The sequence below is a fragment of the Culex pipiens genome, chromosome 3, assembly GCF_016801865.2.
Source record: "Culex pipiens pallens isolate TS chromosome 3, TS_CPP_V2, whole genome shotgun sequence".
NCBI classification, from domain to species: Eukaryota; Metazoa; Arthropoda; class Insecta; order Diptera; family Culicidae; genus Culex; species Culex pipiens.
The window spans coordinates 184384783-184406167 of NC_068939.1; the positions used below are offsets into that span (position 1 = coordinate 184384783).

The 21385-nt window shown below is 35.8% G+C and overlaps 2 protein-coding genes across 10 annotated transcripts in view; one reads left to right on the forward strand and one right to left on the reverse strand.

Annotated features, from left to right (window-relative positions):
• LOC120414335 (uncharacterized protein CG43867) overlaps positions 1-21385 on the forward strand; it is a 309678-nt gene that overhangs the window by 84443 nt on the left and 203850 nt on the right. For all 9 annotated transcript variants that reach the window (XM_039575476.2, XM_039575477.2, XM_039575478.2 and 6 more), the window contains exon 2: positions 20630-21357. In XM_039575476.2, coding sequence (XP_039431410.1) covers positions 20713-21357 — 645 coding nt within the window. In that variant the 5' untranslated portion in view covers positions 20630-20712. The remainder of the gene's footprint in view (positions 1-20629; positions 21358-21385) is intronic.
• On the reverse strand, positions 5102-9595 carry LOC120414309 (aminopeptidase N-like). The gene is made up of 2 exons (XM_039575448.2): positions 7562-9595; positions 5102-6298 (listed from the first exon to the last, which is right to left on the reverse strand). The coding sequence occupies exons 1-2, from the start codon at positions 9566-9568 to the stop codon at positions 5561-5563; spliced, it is 2745 nt and encodes a 914-aa protein (XP_039431382.1). The 5' UTR covers positions 9569-9595; the 3' UTR covers positions 5102-5560.

A 21385-nucleotide genomic window follows, 5' to 3' on the forward strand; every position in this document is an offset into this window, starting at 1 on the left:
CATTAAACCCCGTTTGCTGCGCAAAAGTTCAACAGATCTTAAACGAGGTTTACCATTTCAGTGTCAGAAACACACCGCTCCCCAAACATCCGCCATTCTTTACAGAGCGAAAAAAAGGTTATTCCGCACCAAAATCTGTTTAGATTAATGGCGTTATCACACTTTGCTCGTTATCTCCACCTCCACCTCCCAGCTTTTACGATGACAAGCCATACAAGTACCATCGTCCCCATAGCGCCATATCGATCGGCCCGATTCTAACCCCCAAAAAACTGTCGATTTAAATCATTACGACCATTATGTTTGCCCTGCTAACCTCCTTCCCCTCTTCTTCTTCTTCTTCTCATCCAACTTTGTTGAGCGTCTGAACCACTTGACAAAATATTTGTTTGTTTACAATCAGCGCGCCTCAAGATGTTGTCGTCGTCGGCAGCAGGTTGTTATCGGATTTCGGATATCTTCGATAGACACGTGGGTGGAGGTTTTTGGCGTAAACCGGCACGCACCGTTTTCGGAGAACTTGGTACGCTACGCGTCTTCCGGCCATACTTTATCATTGATCACCACGTGCGTGCGTGCGTGTGCGTTGTATATGTAAATGCGACATCTCCTTTGCTTTTGCAGGAGGAAAGTGTCACACAGATGGGACCACCCCATCCCACCCCCCTTTTCCACCCTCTTCAGGTGCAAAGAGGATTTTGATGACGGTTACAAATGATGATAAAAGACGCCCACTTGAAGCTGAGGCTGCTCGAGCTGCCACATGGTTTTCAAGAAAGAAAAACCCTGCAGAAGATTCGCGCGCGCGCCGGAAAAAGGCTTCAACTTGGCGGTTCCGGCGCGGGCCGCGTAACGGCGTGTGGTGACAGGTTCCTTTTCAAGTGGGTTTTCCACTGCCGGTGGCTTTATCCGTCAGTGGGACAAGGATTTTCGGGTGGAAACAGACAGTTTGCTTTGCTCCGGAGTGTGTGGGTTTTTTTGAAGAAAGAATTTGGTGCTGTATCCGGTAGATGGATAGAGTTGCCAAATATTTTTAAAGCTAATGTTGACAAATATTTAAAGCCTAACTTTTCTTTTTGTAATTTTATATTTTTGCATCTTTGCAGGGTAGTTCTGTACAGTGTAACAGGGTCTAGAATAAAAAAAAATGACCCTAGGTTATTGAAAATTCTAAAAGTAAATTGAATTTTCATTTTAATAACATTTCCCACGATTTTTTTTAAAGCGGGTAAAGATGAATGTATGAGGTTTTAAAACATTTTTTGTAGAAAAAAATATATCAAATCCGTTTTTCTGAATATTGAGGTTGTCATCAATTCAGGAATCCAATTTTACATAAAAGTACCTTTAACATCAAATTCCCAAGTTGTCACCATTTAAGGCTGCCAAATATTGAAGGACAAAGTTCACGAAAATCGAAGAGGGCTAGGGGCATTTTTTTAGATATATTGTGAGTTGACAGATAATGACCCTTATTACACTTATTCTAGACAGTCAATCAAGCCAAACGATTTGAGAATTTCATTTTTTAAATTTCGTTTCAAAAATACTTACTTTTCCCGTCATTCTACAGTGACGTAATAGCCTTATTTTTAGCACTTGTCGTATTTATTTAACTCATCAACTTGTTGCATAAACTTCTATGTGATTCTTACTTTACAGAACAAAAAAAATCACAACAGTACTATTTTTACATTGAAAATCGAATCAAGAGTTGCATAGATATCGTCGGTCGAGAAAGGAAGACTTGCAACTCAAAAAGCGAAATTAATTATTTTGGAGACATTTTTTAGGCAACGATATACAGTCCAAACTCGATTATCCGAAGGCCTTGGCAAAATTTCACTTCGGATAATCGAATCACAATTTTTTTTTCGTTGTTTTTGACTCCTAAACTACTCTAAAGTGATTAAGAATTTTTAAATCCAAGATGGCGGCCAAAATGGCGGTGAGAAAATATTTAAAAATGCATTTTTTGATTTAAAAGGCGATCAACCATTCAAATTTGAGTAAAATGAGGTCGCAGAACTCAAAATTGATGTTAAAAGCAAGAAAATAAAAAATAAGAAAAAAACTTTTTTTTGTTCATGATTCGATTATCCGAAGTCCCATACAAACCTTGGGATAATCGAAACTTCGGATATTCTAGGCTTCGAATAATCGAGTCTGGACTGTACAACGAAGTTAAAAAAAATACTCATTTTCCTGAATATTTTTGAGGTACTTTTACACCAAAAGATTTGCTTAAAATGAGTTAAATTAAACTTTTTTGAAAATTTTAACCTAAATGTTAGTAAAGTTCCAACTCATTTTAACAGAAAAATTACCAAATTTTTAAATTAGTCTTGAGGCTTCTTTGGACAGCGAGTGTTTGGAAAAAACATCCAATTATAAAAGTACAGAATTGAAAATTTGGAAAAAATTGGCGGCATTCAAGAGAATTACTTGTAGGTTGAAATCATTTAAAATAAATGTTTCAACAAAACAACAAAAGAATATTCAAGTCGAAATAAAATTTCAAATTTTCAAATTTTTAAATTGGGGGAGATGGGGGTAAGACGGCCACCCTAAGGTAGAAGTCTAATACAATTTACACAACAGATTATTTTGATCTCAAATTAAGTACATATTTTCTACTACTAATCCATTATAGAAATAACATAAATTAGTTGGTCTAAAAACCAATTTTCAATACTTTTCAGCAATTTAAAAAAAATAATTGAAATCGTGTATATATGAAATACGCGGGGTAAGACGGCCACCCATGTGGGGTAAGACGGCCAGTGCTATAAATTAACTTAATAACTTTGCTAAATCCACCCAAATACCTACATGGTTGGTTGAACAGACTTCTCTGAACATCATAACTATTTTGGTTGAAAAAAATCAGGTTTCAAATGTGAAGAAAAATGCTGTTTAAAAAATTTAATATTTTGGCTCAGTGAATTTCATATTATTGCGACCACATTTTATGAAAAACTGTGCATTTTTACTACAAAACAAACACAATTTGATGCAAAATAATTAGTTTGTGTATTTCGATTAGAATAAGTAAATCAAAATTATGTAAACAATATAATTCACGATTTTTATGAAAAGTTTGATAGGATTTCATACTATTCAATGAGTTTTGCTATATCACAGTAAAGAATGTTGTCGAAACGGTAGTTAACAGCATTTTGATTAAAAATGGATATAGTTTTATTGAAAATGCTTTTTCTTTATCTACAAATATGTCTTAATAGTCAAAAACCGTCAAAAATATAACCTATATCAAATAAAATCCACAAATTTCGGGTGGCTTTCTTACCCCCGGAGGAGGTGGCCGTCTTGCCCCCAAATAAATTATTTTTTCAAACATTTTTTGCAAATAGCTCATCGAATTTTTTAAACTTTTTCGAGGGACATAATTTAGGGAAAACTTCAATTTAACATGAAAAAATATTTGAAGACAGGAAAACATATTGTTATCTAACAAAAATGCATAAGTTGTAATTCATGAAAATTACATCCAGTTTCAAGTTCAAAAATTATTTCTTTATTTTGAGCTATTTTTATACTATTTCAAACAATATTTTTGGCAAAGGTGACTCCATATGCATTATTTAGCATGAGGAACAGTATTGCTAAACATTTTAGTAATATTCATTAGTATACTTATTAAAACAGTGGGGTGGCCGTCTTACCCCGCCTGGCCGTCTTACCCCCAGCTCCCCTATGAGTTTTTCTCTAGATTTTTGCTAATTATTTCGCAATTTTTAAACTTGTATTTGTTTTTATTTGTATGAAACTCTGTCCATACATTCCATCTGTGAACAGAATGTGGTGAGGGCCATTATTTGCTTGAAAACGCATAAATAAGCGTTTAACAGTGTATTCTGAATAGTTTACAATCGATTCAACAAGTTTTTTAAATGTCAATTTCAATAAGTCAATACTTTTTTGCCCCCTGATTTTTTTGTGGAAATTTTGAGGAGACTTAAAAACCTACAATATTATTTGCAATGGCCTAAGGCTGGTACAAATTTTATTTAATGTTTTTGTCACTCCCTTCAAAGTTGTCCCGAAAAAATATTTTTTTCAAAAAACATCAAAATTTCAATGGAAATTTATGTGCAATCAGCTGAAATTTATTTCAAATGCATTCCCTTGCGTTAAGAATCATTTTTAGCATGTTCGGGTTGATTTAAAAATCTTTAGAATTTTCGAAAATTTTCGATATTTAGTATCGCAAAAAGTTTTTCAGTCTGCAACCCGCTAAGATCTCCATGCGAATGCGAATGCGAACGCAAAAAGTTTTTTGTTTTGTTTTCGTCAAATTTTATATTTTCATTATTTTTTTTATGAAACAACTGAACTAGTGTAAAATGTATTTTAAAACACTTTTTAAATTCATATTTTAAGACTATGGCTTGTTATTTAAAGTTTTATATTTTTTTAGAAAAAATATCGAAATCAAATTTTTGACTCGTTTTTCCTCAACCTCAATCCATGAATCAAAAAAAGGAACTATTTAAATAATATTTTCCACCCGCTTTTCCCCATTGTTTCCCATGTTAGAACTCTTAGTTGTATGCTTTTGATCACAATTATCGCCAAATACAATTTTTAGAATGTTTTAGTTGGAGGGGTAATTTGGAGGGAATTTTTCCCCCTTAAATTCATTCTCATCGTACGTCGTACAAGTAATTATTTCTGTGAATTTCCACCAAATAAAATTTTCTAACTCTAGCAAACATCTTTGCAATGATGCAGGTCAACTCTCACCTGATATATTAGCAGGTTTACCAGGTCTGAACAGAAAAAATCTGGCAAGCCACTTTTCTCAAAGTAATAAGCCATTTTGTGTTCAAAAACAGTGTATTTTCACTTTTTATACATAATAGATTCACAAAATTAACAAAATACATTAATAAAACAATGTATGGAAGAAATAGATTTTTTTTCAAATTGACACTCAAAAAATCTGGCAATGCCAGATTTATCTGGCACCCCAGTATATTAGTGTCGAAGCTATGTGAAATGGTATTTAAATTAAACGCAAAAATACTGTTTGTTCATCAAATGTTTTATCTTATTTGTATTTTAACGAATTAACAAAACAAAATATTTTCTCTTACGACATACATGTAGATCTCTTCAAATTTCTCAATTGGTAACCCCAGCCCAAATTGAGCTATACCACACGGACCTGTGCCGGTGGAGGTGGAGGCACAATAAGAGGCATGTGTCATCGTTGTCATTCTATCTGACTGGTGGTGCGGTACGTGTGTGTCTTTGTGTATGTCTGAAACAGGATTATTTTTATTTTTTTGATTCGCTGCAGGAGCTCGAGCAGCATCATCTTCCCCTCGGAAAGAAAGAAATGTGCGCTTTTTTTATTTTTTGGGTGGAGATCCCCCTTCTCATGCGGTATGCCTTCCGGCTGTCAGATGAGACGTGTCAAAGTTTCACAACAAACAAATTTGTTAATTGAATTGTGTGTGTGGGAGAAAAATGAGGCGGTTTATTTTGAGGACGTGGGAGAGTCGATGCTGCCGATGTCATGCTGAGCTGGAGTTTATTTCTGGAGGGGTGCGTTTAATTTGCTGACATATTTTTGAAGAAAATCTTCCAACATCAAACTGTTGAATTTTGGTTTTCTTTCGCGTATTTCCAAGTCCAAGCGATCGTTTTCGTTTTCGAATACCTCGTTGAACTTTTCAACTAACTTAACTAGTTTGGCGTTTTCATCTTTTGTACTTGATATAAGTTTCATAGCTAACAGTACTTCTTTCGCTAGTGAAGAACCCAAACTTTTCATGAATTCGGAATCTCCATCTAAAATATTGAATAGCTGTTGGAATTTCTCTTCGACAACCCTCAAATAACTGCCATTAAATTCTAAGCTAAAATCTTTCTGACGTTTCTCATCTTCGTTCAAATAATCTCGAATATTGACGATTGCTCTCCGCATTCGATCCACCTGATCTGTACAAATAATAAACACTGCAAGCAGCATTTCCTGCTCCTTAGAATCTGGAGTCGTCCTCAGTCGTTTCAACAGCCAGCTAAACTCCTCTTCGGTAGCGTTGCGCAGCCCAAAACAGTACACGGTGTGCATATCTTCCGGGCTGACGGTTGCATTAGTTTGAACTGCACTGGTAAAATCTTTCCTTGCAGCATCCAAACAACGGTCGATACCGCCTATGCAGGCCAAGTTTGTGATCCATCTGTGCGCTGACTCCGTGAATGGAAAGAGTTTCATTTGTGGTTCAAAACTCTCGTAAACTCTTTCGATCAGGTGAGTTTGGAATATCTGGAAGGAAGTAGAACAGAGGTCAAATTTTTTACAATTAATGTCAATAATGGCAGGCAGTGCGTGGCCGAATGGTCACGCTGTCCGCTTTGTAAGCGGATGATTCTGGGTTCGATTCCCATCTGCTCCAACCTTCCATCGGATGAGGAAGTAAAACATCGGTCCCGGCCTTGGTTGTTAGGCCGTTAGGTCATTCCAGGTGTAGGAGTCGTCTCGATGCCATAAGTACAAACAACACACCAAACCAAGCCTACTCCGGTGGAATCGCTGGCGGCGGTTGGACTCGCAATCCAAAGGTCGTCAGTTCAAACACTGGGGTGGAAGGTTCCTTGGAGTAGAAAGAGGTTTGGGTGCCCTCTCCATTCAAGCCTTCGGACTCCTAGGTTCGAGCAGAAACTTGCAATAGAGACCACAAAAGACCCGGGGGTCGTTAATGTGGATGGTTTGATTTTTGTTTGATTTTTGTCAATAATGGTACGCCCAAAATTCCGAGCCGAGAGAATCGTTCCCTCAAAATTTATTGAGGCCTCAGCGCCAAAATCGAGAGAATAATACTACCAACTCACACCACCATAACAAATGAGTTCATTCGTTAATTGAAACAATAAATCTCCAACAAGTGTCATACATTGATATCTGACCACTCCTTGTTCACCAAGCTGTGGTGGCCGAGGAAGTTAAGTCATTGAGTTAGTATGTCAAAGGTCTCTGGTTCGATTCCCGTAGTCGACACTTCTGGTTTTTTGTTTTGACGGATGAACTTTTTTAGCAAATGAACCTCGCTAGAATAATTCTCTCGCCAATCTCGAGCTGTGTTCTCTGTGTCCGTGAATGGTGCCACTATTCTCTCGACTCGAGGCCATTATTCTCTCGGACAAGCGCTGCCCAGTTTTGGGTGTAGAATTAAATTCTCTTCGATTCGACCGAACAATAAAAACAAAATTTTCGGGGAGAATTCTTAACATCCTCCGAGTGAAATTTGAGTTATTATCTTTTGGTCGGAAATTAACTAAAATTTAATTTGATCGGTTGGCATTGGTTAGATTTGGACTACTTAAACATGATCCGTCAAATAAGCTGATGCCACAGCATTTTTACCAAAATTTTCAATTTTATTCATTGGCAGGGAGTTCACTAAAAACCAATTCTGCCGATTGAGCGTATTCAGGGAGTCCAAATCTATCATACCTTGACGAAACTGAAGCGTTTACTAAAATCATAAGTTATTTACATGGATTTTCTTGAAAAGATAAGATAACATACCTTGAAAAGCTTGTAATTATCCTTTCCTCGGGCATGATGCCTCATGAAATCAACAATTCGCCTTCCCCTGGACCACACCAAAAGATCCGTTTCATTCCGCAGATATGTAACCAAATCAAACACAATGTTTACGACAAGTCTTTCCTCTCTGCTGTGATCATACGCGTCGTCCAGCAGTTGAGCTCGGTTCAAATAGTGAATACACGAAGCATTGTTCTGCAGTGCACGAATGATCAGTTGCCAGTTGTGCAGATCGTACATGATTTTGTAGGGACCAAAACGATGTTTGTTGAAAATTATCCACTCGTCGTAGGATGCATTAGTTGTTATCTGGGCCAAATCATCAGTCAGCCATTCGATTGGTCCTATTTCATCAAAATTTGGATCTGATTCGTAAGCGTAGTTATAAGGAATCATTCTATTTCCGAGTCCGGAAGTGGTACAATACTGCTCTCTTTCTTGAGATAGGATTATTTTATTTCCACCTTCTAATCGATCGACGTATAGTACAGGAGTTCCTTCTTCCAGTATCCACGAATCGAAAATTTCCTCGACCGAGATGTTGGCAGGAAAGAAGTCACTCTCTTCACTGACTACTTCTATCGCTGAATACAGATCTTGGGGGGTGGCACTGTCCAAGGCCCGACTTTTCAAGTAGATCTGTACAGCTTTTTGCCATTTCTCATCGCCAAGAACGTAACGGAACATGTTCAAAACACCTGCTGCCTTTTGGTACGAATAATCGCTGTACTGTTGTTTGATGTTTTCTCTGTTGTTGCACTCGAAAGATATTGCTTTAGTATATTCGTCGTCGATCAGTCCTCGTGGCATCTCGTGAACTAAAAATTTGTCCATCCAGCGTTCATTTGGTCTAATCACATGCAAGATGTAGTTCTGGAACAAGGTAGCGAATCCTTCCTTCAGCCAGAGATGGTTCCACCACTGAGGAGTGACCAAATTACCAAACCATTGATGGGCAAGCTCGTGAGCAATCACTTCTATCGCAGGCAAACGATTACCTCCGTATCCGTACAGGTTGTAATACGAGGGAGGATCGATGAAGAACTTTTCCAAATACAATATCAATCCCCAATTTTCCATCGCCGAAAAGTGTGCTCTCTCACTGAAGGGAATTGCCAAATGAGTCATTTTTGGCATGTAATCACTGTAAGGCAAATTCGTGTACTTCGACAGGGCGTCCACAATTTCGTGACTGATCTGAAGCGATTCGGGTGCCTTCTCAAGCAAACTTTTCCTCACCAAAGCCATTTGATTTCCAATTGTTTGCACAGCCAAATCTGTCGTACAAAACACCAGCAGATATATGGACATCAAAGGCGTTTGCTGGAATGTCGTTTCAACATAATCTCCACCGACAACCTCCCTTCTAATCGCCGGCATGTTTGAGTAAGCTTCATGACTCTTGTGATGGACAATCGACAGGTTGAACGTAGCCTTCAGTGCAGGTTCGTCAAAACAGGGATATGCTCGCCGTGCCCCAATCGGATCGAACTGTGATGCTAAAACAAATCGCTCGCCACCAACTTCATCCTCGTAAGACGTTAGAAATATCCCCTCCGGATTCGTCGAGTTCACAGTTCCATTAAACTCAATTTCAAGCAAATGCGCCCCAACCTCAATCAGATCATTCGTACTTATCATCAGCTGCTCATTCTCGAGGATGTTTTGCACATTCAAGCCCTTCAACTCAACGCGTTCGTCATTCCCGCTTAACCGGAATAGATTACACTGCCGTATACTGAGATTCACTGCATGCAGAATCACTTGATTCGTCGGCTCACCAATCTCCACCAAAATCTTCACCAATCCACGATAGCTGAGATTTCCCTCGTGACCACTGGTCCACAGCTTGATATCGTAATGCTTTGGAATTGTGCCGTTTGGCAAGCGATAATCCGCTGCACTTTCTTCAACGGTTTCACTCGAATTGGCACTTGCTCGAGCGACTAATAGAGCACAACTTATAAGTATTGTTAGAATCGACATGATGGAAACACTGCGATGAGCTTATGTCTTCTGAGCTGATTTTGTTCGATTTATACGACCAAATGCGATAGTGTAAGCTTTTCTGGTGAAATGAGCGTGCGTTGTAGGGTTAACTGGGTTCTTGGGGATTCACAATGAAAAAATACCAGACTGATGAGATTCAATTATTCAACCATAAATTTACGCTAATGATGAATTATTCCATGGATTAGATACTTTAACAAAAATTGTAAAGTGTAAATTCAACTATTTTTAGTGTGTAAAATACGTAGAATCTTGTTGGCGCTGCATCTCTGTGTAAACTTATAATTTAGTGTGAATTTTATGTCTCTTAAACGCGGAATTACAACCATCAATATTTTATAGCCACTGTTGAGTAATAAAAATGTTCAACTCAATTTGCAATGAGGTTTCTTACTCAACGATGTCTATATACATTGAAATATTTCCAAAATCGTACACGAAAAAAATGTTAACGATTTTGGAAAAATTTCAATGTTAACAAATTCAACAACAAAGAGTTACCGTATTTGCTAACAAGATTTCAAATTGTGTAGGGCAACGTGATAATTTTAAACGAAAAAATGTATTTCTTCCAGTGTTGTTACAAATGATTGCATATTTTAATGTTGTTGTTTTTTGTCAATATTATTACGTCGTATTTTGCAAAAACATATCGTATTGTGGTTATATTGCAGGATTTTAAAATCTATAAAATATTTACTTTTTAAATTTCTTCCAGGTTTTTTCCTAGAGGGTGTTTTTCTTACCTTCTCACAAATCTATAAAAATAACGTTCGCAAACACTTCAATACAATATCGTAAACGCGTATTGTAAACATGTTGTCACTAAATGTTCAAATATTACTTTATATGGATTTTTTTAGATTAAGTGTACGGTTAAGTGATGTTCTTAAAGAAATAACCATAAATTATTCAACACATAAAGTTTTGGAGGTTATTTTGATTCAAAAGTGAAAAAAAATCAGTTAAATAATTAACTATTAATTGATTTTTTTATAATCCACTTAATATCTATGTTAAACGTTTTGTACGCCCAATTATTTATTGACGAAAAACAAGTCTTTTTCAGTTTAATATGAAGAACCCTCATTTTTATCGGAAACTTTTGGTTTGTTTGGCCTGTTCAAAATATTCAAATTAAAACACTGAAACCCTTTTCAAATGTTTTTCTTTATTAAAAAAATAAATGAAATATTGTTATATGGAAGAAGCAGATTTAAACTAAATAATATAGGGACCTTTTAAAATTGCGAAGGGGTGATTATTGTTTCCTACTTTTCATCTGTGGTCCACGGAGCAATGTTTGGGGGTCCTGGTCAATAACGAAGTAGCAGCTACGGGTAGACACCAATGCTTTGCTAGAAACAGATTTAAATTAAATAAAATTTCAAAACATTTTATTTCAACATTGAACATCTAACCAATCGTTTATGATATTAAGTCAGTCAGAAAAAGAAGAATTAGGTAACACTAAGAAAAATAATTTTTCACAAAATAAGATTTTTTTAGACAAAGAATAAAAATAAAATTGCAGAAAACGCCAGGACTTTTTAAAAATATTTTTCAGAGATTCTACATAAAGTATTTTTCAATTGATAATTATTTCGTACCTCGAAACCTCGTACCTTTGTACCTCGATTCTGACCAAAGTCAAAACTGGGCAAAAAGAAACAAAAAAATATATATTTGAAAGTACGAGCCTTGGTTTTAACATTTGAATGAAAAAAGTGTTTTAAAATGCTTTTTACACCTGTTAAAATGTTTTACCTTCATTTGTTTTCAAAATATCTAACCTCGACGATTTTTTTTTGCGGCAATAGAAGTTTTCAAGGTACTGTACATCACAAATTTCACAAAATAATAAATATAAAATATGTTTAAACGATCCCAATTATGCAATATACATATGATTGCTACAGCAGAAAAATGCATTTAAGATTTGTTTTAGTTGATTTGATTCTATTTTTATTTCTAATTCTATTTCGTACGTTTTTTGAAAAAAAAAATCGATGATTTTGAAATTTATGACCTTGATTTACCATTATTATTTTATGAATTTGAATTTAAGTGATAAAAAAGTGATTAAACAAACATTTTTTACGATTATCTTTTTTTGCTTCATTTTTACCAGAATTTTTTTTCCTGAGCTCAAATATTAGAATATTCACATGCTTATTCAATATGACTAATAATTCAAAATGATGCCCCACCTCTAGGCGAGCATTGATTTAAAAATAGAGAAGAACTTTTTAATTTTAAGATATTTTAAGGATAAGAAATTTGGAAAGTCTTATGTGACTTTTTCAATGTTAAAAAAAAAGATTTTTTCAGAGTTCAATTTTAGCTGGCCTTTTACAAACATTTCCGATACCTACTAGTAAAAATTAAGTATGCAGTAATTTTGTTTAATGTACCAGACTATGCCAACATGCATTTATTTTTACACATTTCAGATGATCATAGAATTATTCTATAGCAAAAAAAAAATTAAAAAAATAAACAAACATTTAAAAAGTTACTGTAAAAATATGAGATTGTGGAAAGTCAAAAGGTAATAATAAAAAGTGATAGAATAAGCCAAATTACATCAAAAATCATACATAACAAAAGTCGTTAAAACATTTTGTAGAGCAAAAGTTGCTGAATAAGAAAAAAAGATAAAATGAAACACAAATTTGTGCGTACAAAACTAGTTTATTCCAAAATTTGGTTGGACCTGCAATTTTGTAACCTCCTTTATTTTGAGAGAACTGAACTACAAACCGTTGCACTTAAAGTCAACTTTAATTCAGTGAGCGACAAGCCGCCAGTCCCAGCATCATCCTTAAAGATAAGAGCAGCGTGATGATGATGCAACGAATCATCCCAGCCCAGATGACCCATTGTGTATTCTTTCCAAGAACCAGGCCCCAATGAGCATGAGAACTATCAAGTTTTATTGAAATAATTAAAACAAATTTAATTAAGTTTGCATTATTCATGTGTGCCAAACGCACTCGGTATCACATCGTCCAGATCTTTGTGCGTTTTATTGAATGCAGACACAATTGTGCTTGTGTGCATTGCAGAAATGTGATATTTATGGACGCAGATTATGGTAATTTGGCCGCCACCATCCCCAAGTCGTCCGCAAGTCCAGCTCAGAATGATAACGTTAATTCATATGTCAGCGACCCGCGTGTTGTTGTATGAACGTACAATAATAGTTGCGCCTGGTCAGCAGCAGCTGGGAATGATGCATTGACCGTCAGCATTTGTGACATTTATTGGTATGTTAGCTTTCGACTCGTGGGACTGACCTCCAGAAGAAATTGACCGCATTGAACGCGTATTTATGCAAATAGTGCCCGGTGGCGCATCGTGGACATAATTTAATTAGTCTGCAGTGAACGTTACGTTACAGCGCTTTTGGTTTTTCATTCACTTTTCTCCAACTGAAGGTGACACTTTTGTTTTCCATCACCAAGATCGTGATCTCGGTGCATAATTTGTTATCCCTCGCAGCGCACCGCAAAATTTTAATCCCATTATTTCCACTTGTCAGGACGATGGCGACGATAATGGACGCCCGTCCACCCCCGCGCCGTAATTATGGACGCTCCCTCCCCCCGTCAACAATACACCAAAAGAAGGATGAAAAGCTGTCAGCTGCCACCGGGGGCTTTTTTTCCCCGCCTTGTTTCGCTCGCAGGGCTGGCTGTAACCTAATTATTTATCACTTAACTTGATTTTCATCCATCTCACGCGGGAGCACATTTTTCAAGAGTCTGCCTGCCGGAAAATTCATCAACTCAAAATCCAGTTCCGAACAGGCGAGCGACGTCAGCTTTATGGAAACCATCAATATGTCATCAACGGTGACGTGACGAGGCGTGTGATGGAGTTCGTGGGCCTGGTTTGGTCCAGAACTTTTTTTTTTACATTTTTATTTGCTAGTAGATGGGCTTACTGGGAGTTTTATGAAACTCACGGTGAGATATATTGCACTTATTTAAACTTTTGTTCTGATTCAAAAAACTGAAAAATGTATGAAATAATAAATAATAATTGTTACATCAAACCAAAACAAAATGAAAGACAGCCTCCTTTAAAAAAATTGTTGTTGAAATAACTAACTTCTTCTTTTCCTCAATGAGAAAATACATCTTTACTACACAACCCTTCTGGAAAAATATGAGGAATAAGGATTAGTTCAAAATGGCCAAAATTACCAAAATGACCAAACTGACCAAAGCTTTCAAAATGTCCAAAACTATCAAAATGTCCAAAGCTATCAAAATGTCAAAAATGACCAAAATGACCAAAATGACAAAAATGACAAAAATGACAAAAATGACAAAAATGACAAAAATGACAAAAATGACAAAAATGACAAAAATGACAAAAATGACAAAAATGACAAAAATGACAAAAATGACAAAAATGACAAAAATGACAAAAATGACAAAAATGACAAAAATGACAAAAATGACAAAAATGACAAAAATGACAAAAATGACAAAAATGACAAAAATGACAAAAATGACAAAAATGACAAAAATGACAAAAATGACAAAAATGACAAAAATGACAAAAATGACAAAAATGACAAAAATGACAAAAATGACAAAAATGACAAAAATGACAAAAATGACAAAAATGACAAAAATGACAAAAATGACAAAAATGACAAAAATGACAAAAATGACAAAAATGACAAAAATGACAAAAATGACAAAAATGACAAAAATGACAAAAATGACAAAAATGACAAAAATGACAAAAATGACAAAAATGACAAAAATGACAAAAATGACAAAAATGACAAAAATGACAAAAATGACAAAAATGACAAAAATGACAAAAATGACAAAAATGACAAAAATGACAAAAATGACAAAAATGACAAAAATGACAAAAATGACAAAAATGACAAAAATGACAAAAATGACAAAAATGACAAAAATGACAAAAATGACAAAAATGACAAAAATGACAAAAATGACAAAAATGACAAAAATGACAAAAATGACAAAAATGACAAAAATGAAAAAAAATGACAAAAATGACAAAAATGAAAAAAAATGACAAAAATGACAAAAATGACAAAAATGACAAAAATGACAAAAATGACAAAAATGACAAAAATGACAAAAATGACAAAAATGACAAAAATGACAAAAATTACAAAAATGACAAAAATTACAAAAATTACAAAAATTACAAAAATTACAAAAATTACAAAAATTACAAAAATTACAAAAATTACAAAAATTACAAAAATTACAAAAATGACAAAAATGACAAAAATGACAAAAATGACAAAAATGACAAAAATGACAAAAATGACAAAAATGACAAAAATGACAAAAATGACAAAAATGACAAAAATGACAAAAATGACAAAAATGACAAAAATGACAAAAATGACAAAAATGACAAAAATGACAAAAATGACAAAAATGACAAAAATGACAAAAATGACAAAAATGACAAAAATGACAAAAATGACAAAAATGACATGCGGACAAAAAAAAAGTCTTAACCCCAGCATTAGCAATTTTGATTATTTTGACAATTGAGTAAATTAACTACTAAGACGAGTGGGGTTTATGTACTTTTCAAACGCCATGGTATAGAAAGAACACCTTGGACTTTTTTTTTTTTTTTTTGAAAATGCAAATATCAATAAAAACTTCAATGGTAAACTTATTTTCAACTATTTTATCAGCCTGCCCCACCGTGAGGATACTCAATTCTGGGCAAAGTGCCAAATAAACGGGACATTGGCAAACAATGAATGATGGAGTGGTGGACCAACTGCCAAAGCCAAGCGCGGATGAAAAGCTCCACACTTGCCATGTGCTTCTAGGGGACACTCACACTCAGGTGTGAAATCGATTGAAGGATGCTACAATTTATTACACTTCCACGCCTCGCCAAACAACCGGGGACGGGGTGCAGCCGAAAAACGGTTCGTGCAGAAATCCTCTCCAATCGGCTTTGGTGCGTTGAATTACAACAGTCGAACAATTTAACCCTACAATGTATTGAAGGTGTGTGTGTGGCACATTGAATAAATCGGCTTTCCAAATAGAAATTTATATCCTGCACCCTCATACATAACAAAGTATCCTTCTCCAAACCCACCAACCTACCGCCAAGAAGCGATTATTCCGCTGTTCACGCACGGATTAGTATCACACTTACAACGGCACGCAAGGACCTTTGTCACAGACAAATGTCTCAAATATTTATCATAAATCCCATATTTCCTCCACCCTCTTCCAGCCCAATTCCGATTCGCAAAACGGCTCTCCACGCTGCCACTAAATTATATATTTATCGTCTTGGAATTCAAATAAAGCTATTCCGAAAGAGTGCGGTTTCCGCGAGGACGACAAGGCTCGTTTCGCGCCATTCACGTGCCATTACAGACGTGACGTGGACCATCCAGAACTCCACCTACTCCAACCAATATCTAGGATCTGCTCTCACTCCACAGAAGGCGAGTGCGTGTCGTTCTCGTACGAAGAGGCGAATGCCATTTCATACATAATTTACAAACATACGCGGAGGACATCTAGGACTTCTTCTTCCGCGACAGCCACCGTAGTGGCGTTGACATCGGATTGTGATCCGCGGAGGATGTGCCATGTGGTGCCGGCGTAGTCACTGTTGTCTGGTTGTAGATGTTGCACCACTATTACATGCGGATGAATTGACGGATAACATCCTGAAAATTGATATTTATTCAATCATGCAATGTATTCCGCAGATGATTAAGGATGTTGACGTGTTATAAGGAACGTGGAGATCAAATTTCTTTGTTGTTTTGTTTGGCGTTTGATTCTTAGATCAAGAAATTCAATATCTCATTATAAACAATATGGTTTGTTTATTAATTGTATTACAATTTTTTTATGAAACTCTTAATACAGTCTAGACTTGATTATCCGAAGCCTCGATTATTCGAAGTTTCGTTATCCGAAGTTCGATTATCCGTAGGTTTGTATGGGACTTCGGATAATCGAATCGCGAACAAAACAATTTTTTTCGCATTGTTTGAATATTCTTATCTTTAATATCAAATACAAGTTCTGCGACCCCGTTTCAGTCAGATTTGACTGGCCTTAAAAATTACCAAATTCAATTTTTCAGTATTTCGTAATTTGGTCGCCATCTTGGATTTAAAAACTCTAAATCACTTCAGAGTAGTTTAGGGATCATACAGAAGCTCAACAATTTTTTTTTTATAAAATGTTGTTTATTGAAAACGATAAAAATTTAAAACTAGCTATACTATTTAAACTTGTGCTGCGTTGGTGTTCTCGTTGCTGGTCTCGCTGGTGTGTTTCCTGAGATTATCCGAGGGGATGGGGTTTTAGCCCTTGTGCGACCTCATCCAGGGGTCTCGGGAGCCTGGGGGGTTGTCCCTATTCCACTTTTCCTGTAGCTTGTGGTTAGGGAGGCCCCAGGTCTCCCGAGCGCCTCCGTGGTTAATTCGTTGGTGTGTCTGTGCATCTTCCAGGCGCCCCGGAGGAGCCGGATAACATCAAATCAATCAAAAATAAGACAAAGAAAACAATTTTTTTTGTGATTCGATTATCCGAAGTGAAGTTTTTCTGAGGCCTTCGGATAATTGAGTCTGTACTGTGAAGTATTTTTAAATTGGATACAAAACTTGCCGAAAAAACACAACTGAATTATAAACAACTAAATAAAAGCAATGAAAATGTCAACAAATTGAAGATATTTGAAACTTTTTCATTTAATTTAAGAGCGAGTTTTTCACCAATGTGTAACAGGTCGTATCGAGGTGCTCTGATTTGGATGAAACTTTCAGCGTTTGTTTGTCTATACATGAGATGAACTCATGCCAAATATGAGCCCTCTATGACAAAGGGAAGTGGGGTAAAACGGGCTTTGAAGTTTGAGGTCCAAAAAACCTAAAAAATCTTAAAATTGCTCGCATTTCCGTAAAACTTCATCAATTCCAACTCTCGTGGATGCATTCGAAAGGTCTTTTGAAGCACTTCAAAATGTGCCATAGACATCCAGGATTGGTTTGACTTTTTCTCTTAGCTTTTGCAAATTACTGTCAACAATGGATTTTTTTTAAAACCTTAATATCTTTTTGCAACAGCATCCAACACCCATACTCCCATTGGTCAAAAGACAGGTAATTACATGGACTATAAGCCTACGGTGTTAACTTTTTGGCCAATCGCAGTTTTTCTCATAGTTTTTCGGTTTTTCTAGAACAAACATTTTACAACGTTAGTTTTTGCCCTGTAGGCCAAGAAGACGGCACTTTTTGGTCTCAATTTTGTCATATTCGGAATCCTCGGACAATTTCACGTAAGTTAGAAGTATTGGAGTTGTAAATTTGATTGTAAAAATTGCCATTTAGAATGAATCAAAATATTTTTTAACAATTTGTTGGATTAGGGGTAAAACAGGTTTTCGCCTACTTGATACAGCATTTGACGTATTGATCATAGGATAAATAAGATCTATTTCTTTTTTCAAAAATGTTTTATAAAATTATTTTTTAAATCAAATTTACAACTCCAATACTTCTAACTTACGTGAAATTGTCCGAGGATTCCAGATATGACAAAATTGAGACCAAAAAGTGCCGCTATGGCGGCCTACAGGGCAAACACTAACGTTGTAAAATGTTTGTTCTAGAAAAATCGAAAAACTATGAGAAAAACTGCGATTGGCCAAAAAGTTAACACCGTAGGCTTATAGTCCATGTAATTACCTATCTTTTGACTTATGGGAGTATGGGTGTTGGAGGCTGTTGCAAAAAGATATTAAGGTTTTAAAAAAATCCATTTTTGACAGTAATTTGCAAAAGCTAAGAGAAAAAGTCGGACCAATCCTGGATGTCTATGGCACATTTTGAAGTGCTTCAAAAGACCTTTCGAATGCATCTAAGAGAGTTGTAATTGATGAAGTTTTACGGAAATGCGAGCAATTTTAAGATTTTTTAGGTTTTTTGGACCTCAAACTTCAAAGCCCGTTTTACCCCACTTCCTTTTGTCATAGAGGGCTCATATTTGGCATGAGTTCATCTCATGTATAGACAAACAAACGCTGAAAGTTTCATCCAAATCGGAGCACATCGATACGACCTCTAGAACAAACCGAGCAATATTTACAAATACTGCCTCTTAACTTCATTCTTTTTTTTAATTTTTAACAAACTTTTTTGTGTTTTGAAGGCTTTTCACATTTTTTTACCCCTGTTATAAAAAAAAGTTTTTATTTGTTTTCTGATTGATTAATTTTATATTTTTATAGTTGTTTATGCAACAAGATGCAAAATGATTTTTTTTTTGCACGAGTCGTACATGTATTTTGTGTTTTTGTCTGACAAGTCGGATAAATACGATAAGTGTTGAAAAAACATGCAATTCTGAAAAAAATCCTATGATAGGATTTCAAGAGAAATGGTTTACAGTTTAATTAATTGGAAATCGGTCACCATTCCCAGATGTTATATTACAATCATTTTTTCTGTGTAGTCTTAAACTTTAAAAAAAAAACATTAAAATGTGCTTATTTAACTGAAGATTATTTCTTTACGTAAATAGTACAATTAAACATAACTAAAGATTGCAATTTTATTCTGCCATTTTAAATATTTTTTTTCTATTTTTAGACCTTTTGAAAGTTAAGCTTTATTTTAAAGTTTTGAAATTATTTTCATTGAAAAGATAAAAAAATGTTTATAGAGTTAAAAAAATACATTTAAAATCGGACTAATAGGTGACGCTTAAAAAAATCATTTTTGTAGATTCGAACTCTTTGTGAGGGCTCTCAGAAACTATTTGCCCTATTTTCAAAATTCCAGAGAGAAAATAATAGAACATTTTCCTAGCTTTTCAAAAATATTTGATTTCGATTTTCTTTCAATTTTTTTTTTAAACTCGAAAAACCTTAAAAAATTGAAAATGTATAACTTTAAGTAGCTAAAACTTGAAAACGATAAATTTTAATTGTCCAGGGTTTCGATATTTTTTTCGAAAACCTCATTAAAAAAAATCATATCTACTAAACCAGATTTTGTACCATCACGTACTATGGCTCAGAAGATGATATTTTGGGAGTTCAACTTTTGATAATAAAAAGTTAAACTTCAATATTTGATTTTTGGGGTGGTTTTTTACTGTACATTTTTTTACTTAATAGTACAATAATAAATAATAAAAGAATGCAATTTCAAACTGACATTTTGAATAAGAAAAAATATCTATTTTTGAACCTCTCTAAAAGTTGAGCTTTATTTAAAAAAATTGAAATTATTTTCATTGAAAAGATCAGAAAAAAAAATACATTCAAAATCGAACTAATAGGTGACGCTTAGAGAAATTCATTTTTATCGATTCGATTCTGTGTGAGGACTGAAAGTTACTCTCAGAAGATAATTGCCCGATTTTCAAAGTTACAGAGCGAATGTTATAGAAAATTTTCTCAGCGTTTCAAAAATATTTGTTTTTTCTTTTCCTTCAATTTTTTTTAAACTCGAAAAACCTAAAAAAAATCATATTTATACCTGAAAGTAGCTAGAACTTGAAAACGATAAAATTTAATTGTCCAGAGTTTCGATATTTTTTCAAAGAATCATATGTCCTTAACCAGATTTTGCACCATCACGCACTATGGCTCAGAAGATGATATTTTGGAAATTCTTCTTTTTTAAATATTTTATTTTTTTCCGTGTTTTTTTTTCCTTAAAATCCTAATCAACACCTACAACTTTGGTGAAGATACCAAACCAATCAGAAAATCCCTTCTAAAGATACAGATACATACCAATTTTGTATGATCAGTACCCAAGATTGTATGGAGACCTATTTGAAAAACTGCCTTTCTTTGACATAGGGAAATGCATGGTTAAAGTTTCATCCAAGTCAAAAAATACAATTCAAAAGTCACTAAAAAATATATTAAAAACATGAAAAAATTGAACAAAATAATATCATAAAAGATTTGGCATTTCACATCATATCTAACCAATGCAATTTTCATCTCCTCCCTTTCTAGAAATGTTTCCCCCATAGAACCACGCTGCGCTCCGTGTGCTACCTCCGTGGAGCCCGCTGGAGAGGAGTGCTTCGCCCCGAGCAATGTCCGATGAAACTCCTCCCCGCCGTCTGTCCCAAATCTTCGACCCGCTGACGAGCCTCAGTGACCTCGAGCAGATCCAGCAGCAAATCCAGCAACACCAGCAACATCTGCTCCAGCATCAACAGCAGCAACAACAGCAGAACCACCACAAGTATGGCGTCGTCCACGGCGGTGGCCCATCGAACTCGTCATCCACGTCGACGCTGCTCCAGCATCACATGTCGTCCGGGGCTTACAGTTACAACACGGCTTCCTCGTCGACATCGCTATCATCGGCATCGAATCAAAGTGCCAAGATGAGCTCGAGCAGCTCGACCAGCAGCTACGTCGGGGGTCCCCCGCCTGGGTTGAACCGGATTGTTATGGGTTCCCGGTCAACGCCCAACAGCCCCCGACTGATGGCTCGTCGCGGCGGAGGAGGGGGAGGTGGTGGTCCGGGACCTAGTTCCGGTGGTGGAGGTAACAGTGGTAGCAGCAGCCGGCCACCGATGATCCCTCCGAGGGTGGCAACGCCGAATGCCAGCATGATCGCCAATCCGTCGCTGGCGGCCCTCGATTCGGACGCACCGTGGCCGGCGTTCTCCAGCCTTACCGATAATCTGGACGTGCACCAGGTCAACAACTACAGCCAGGGACTTCCCGAGGTAAGCTGCGGCGTAATTACTGGGTGTT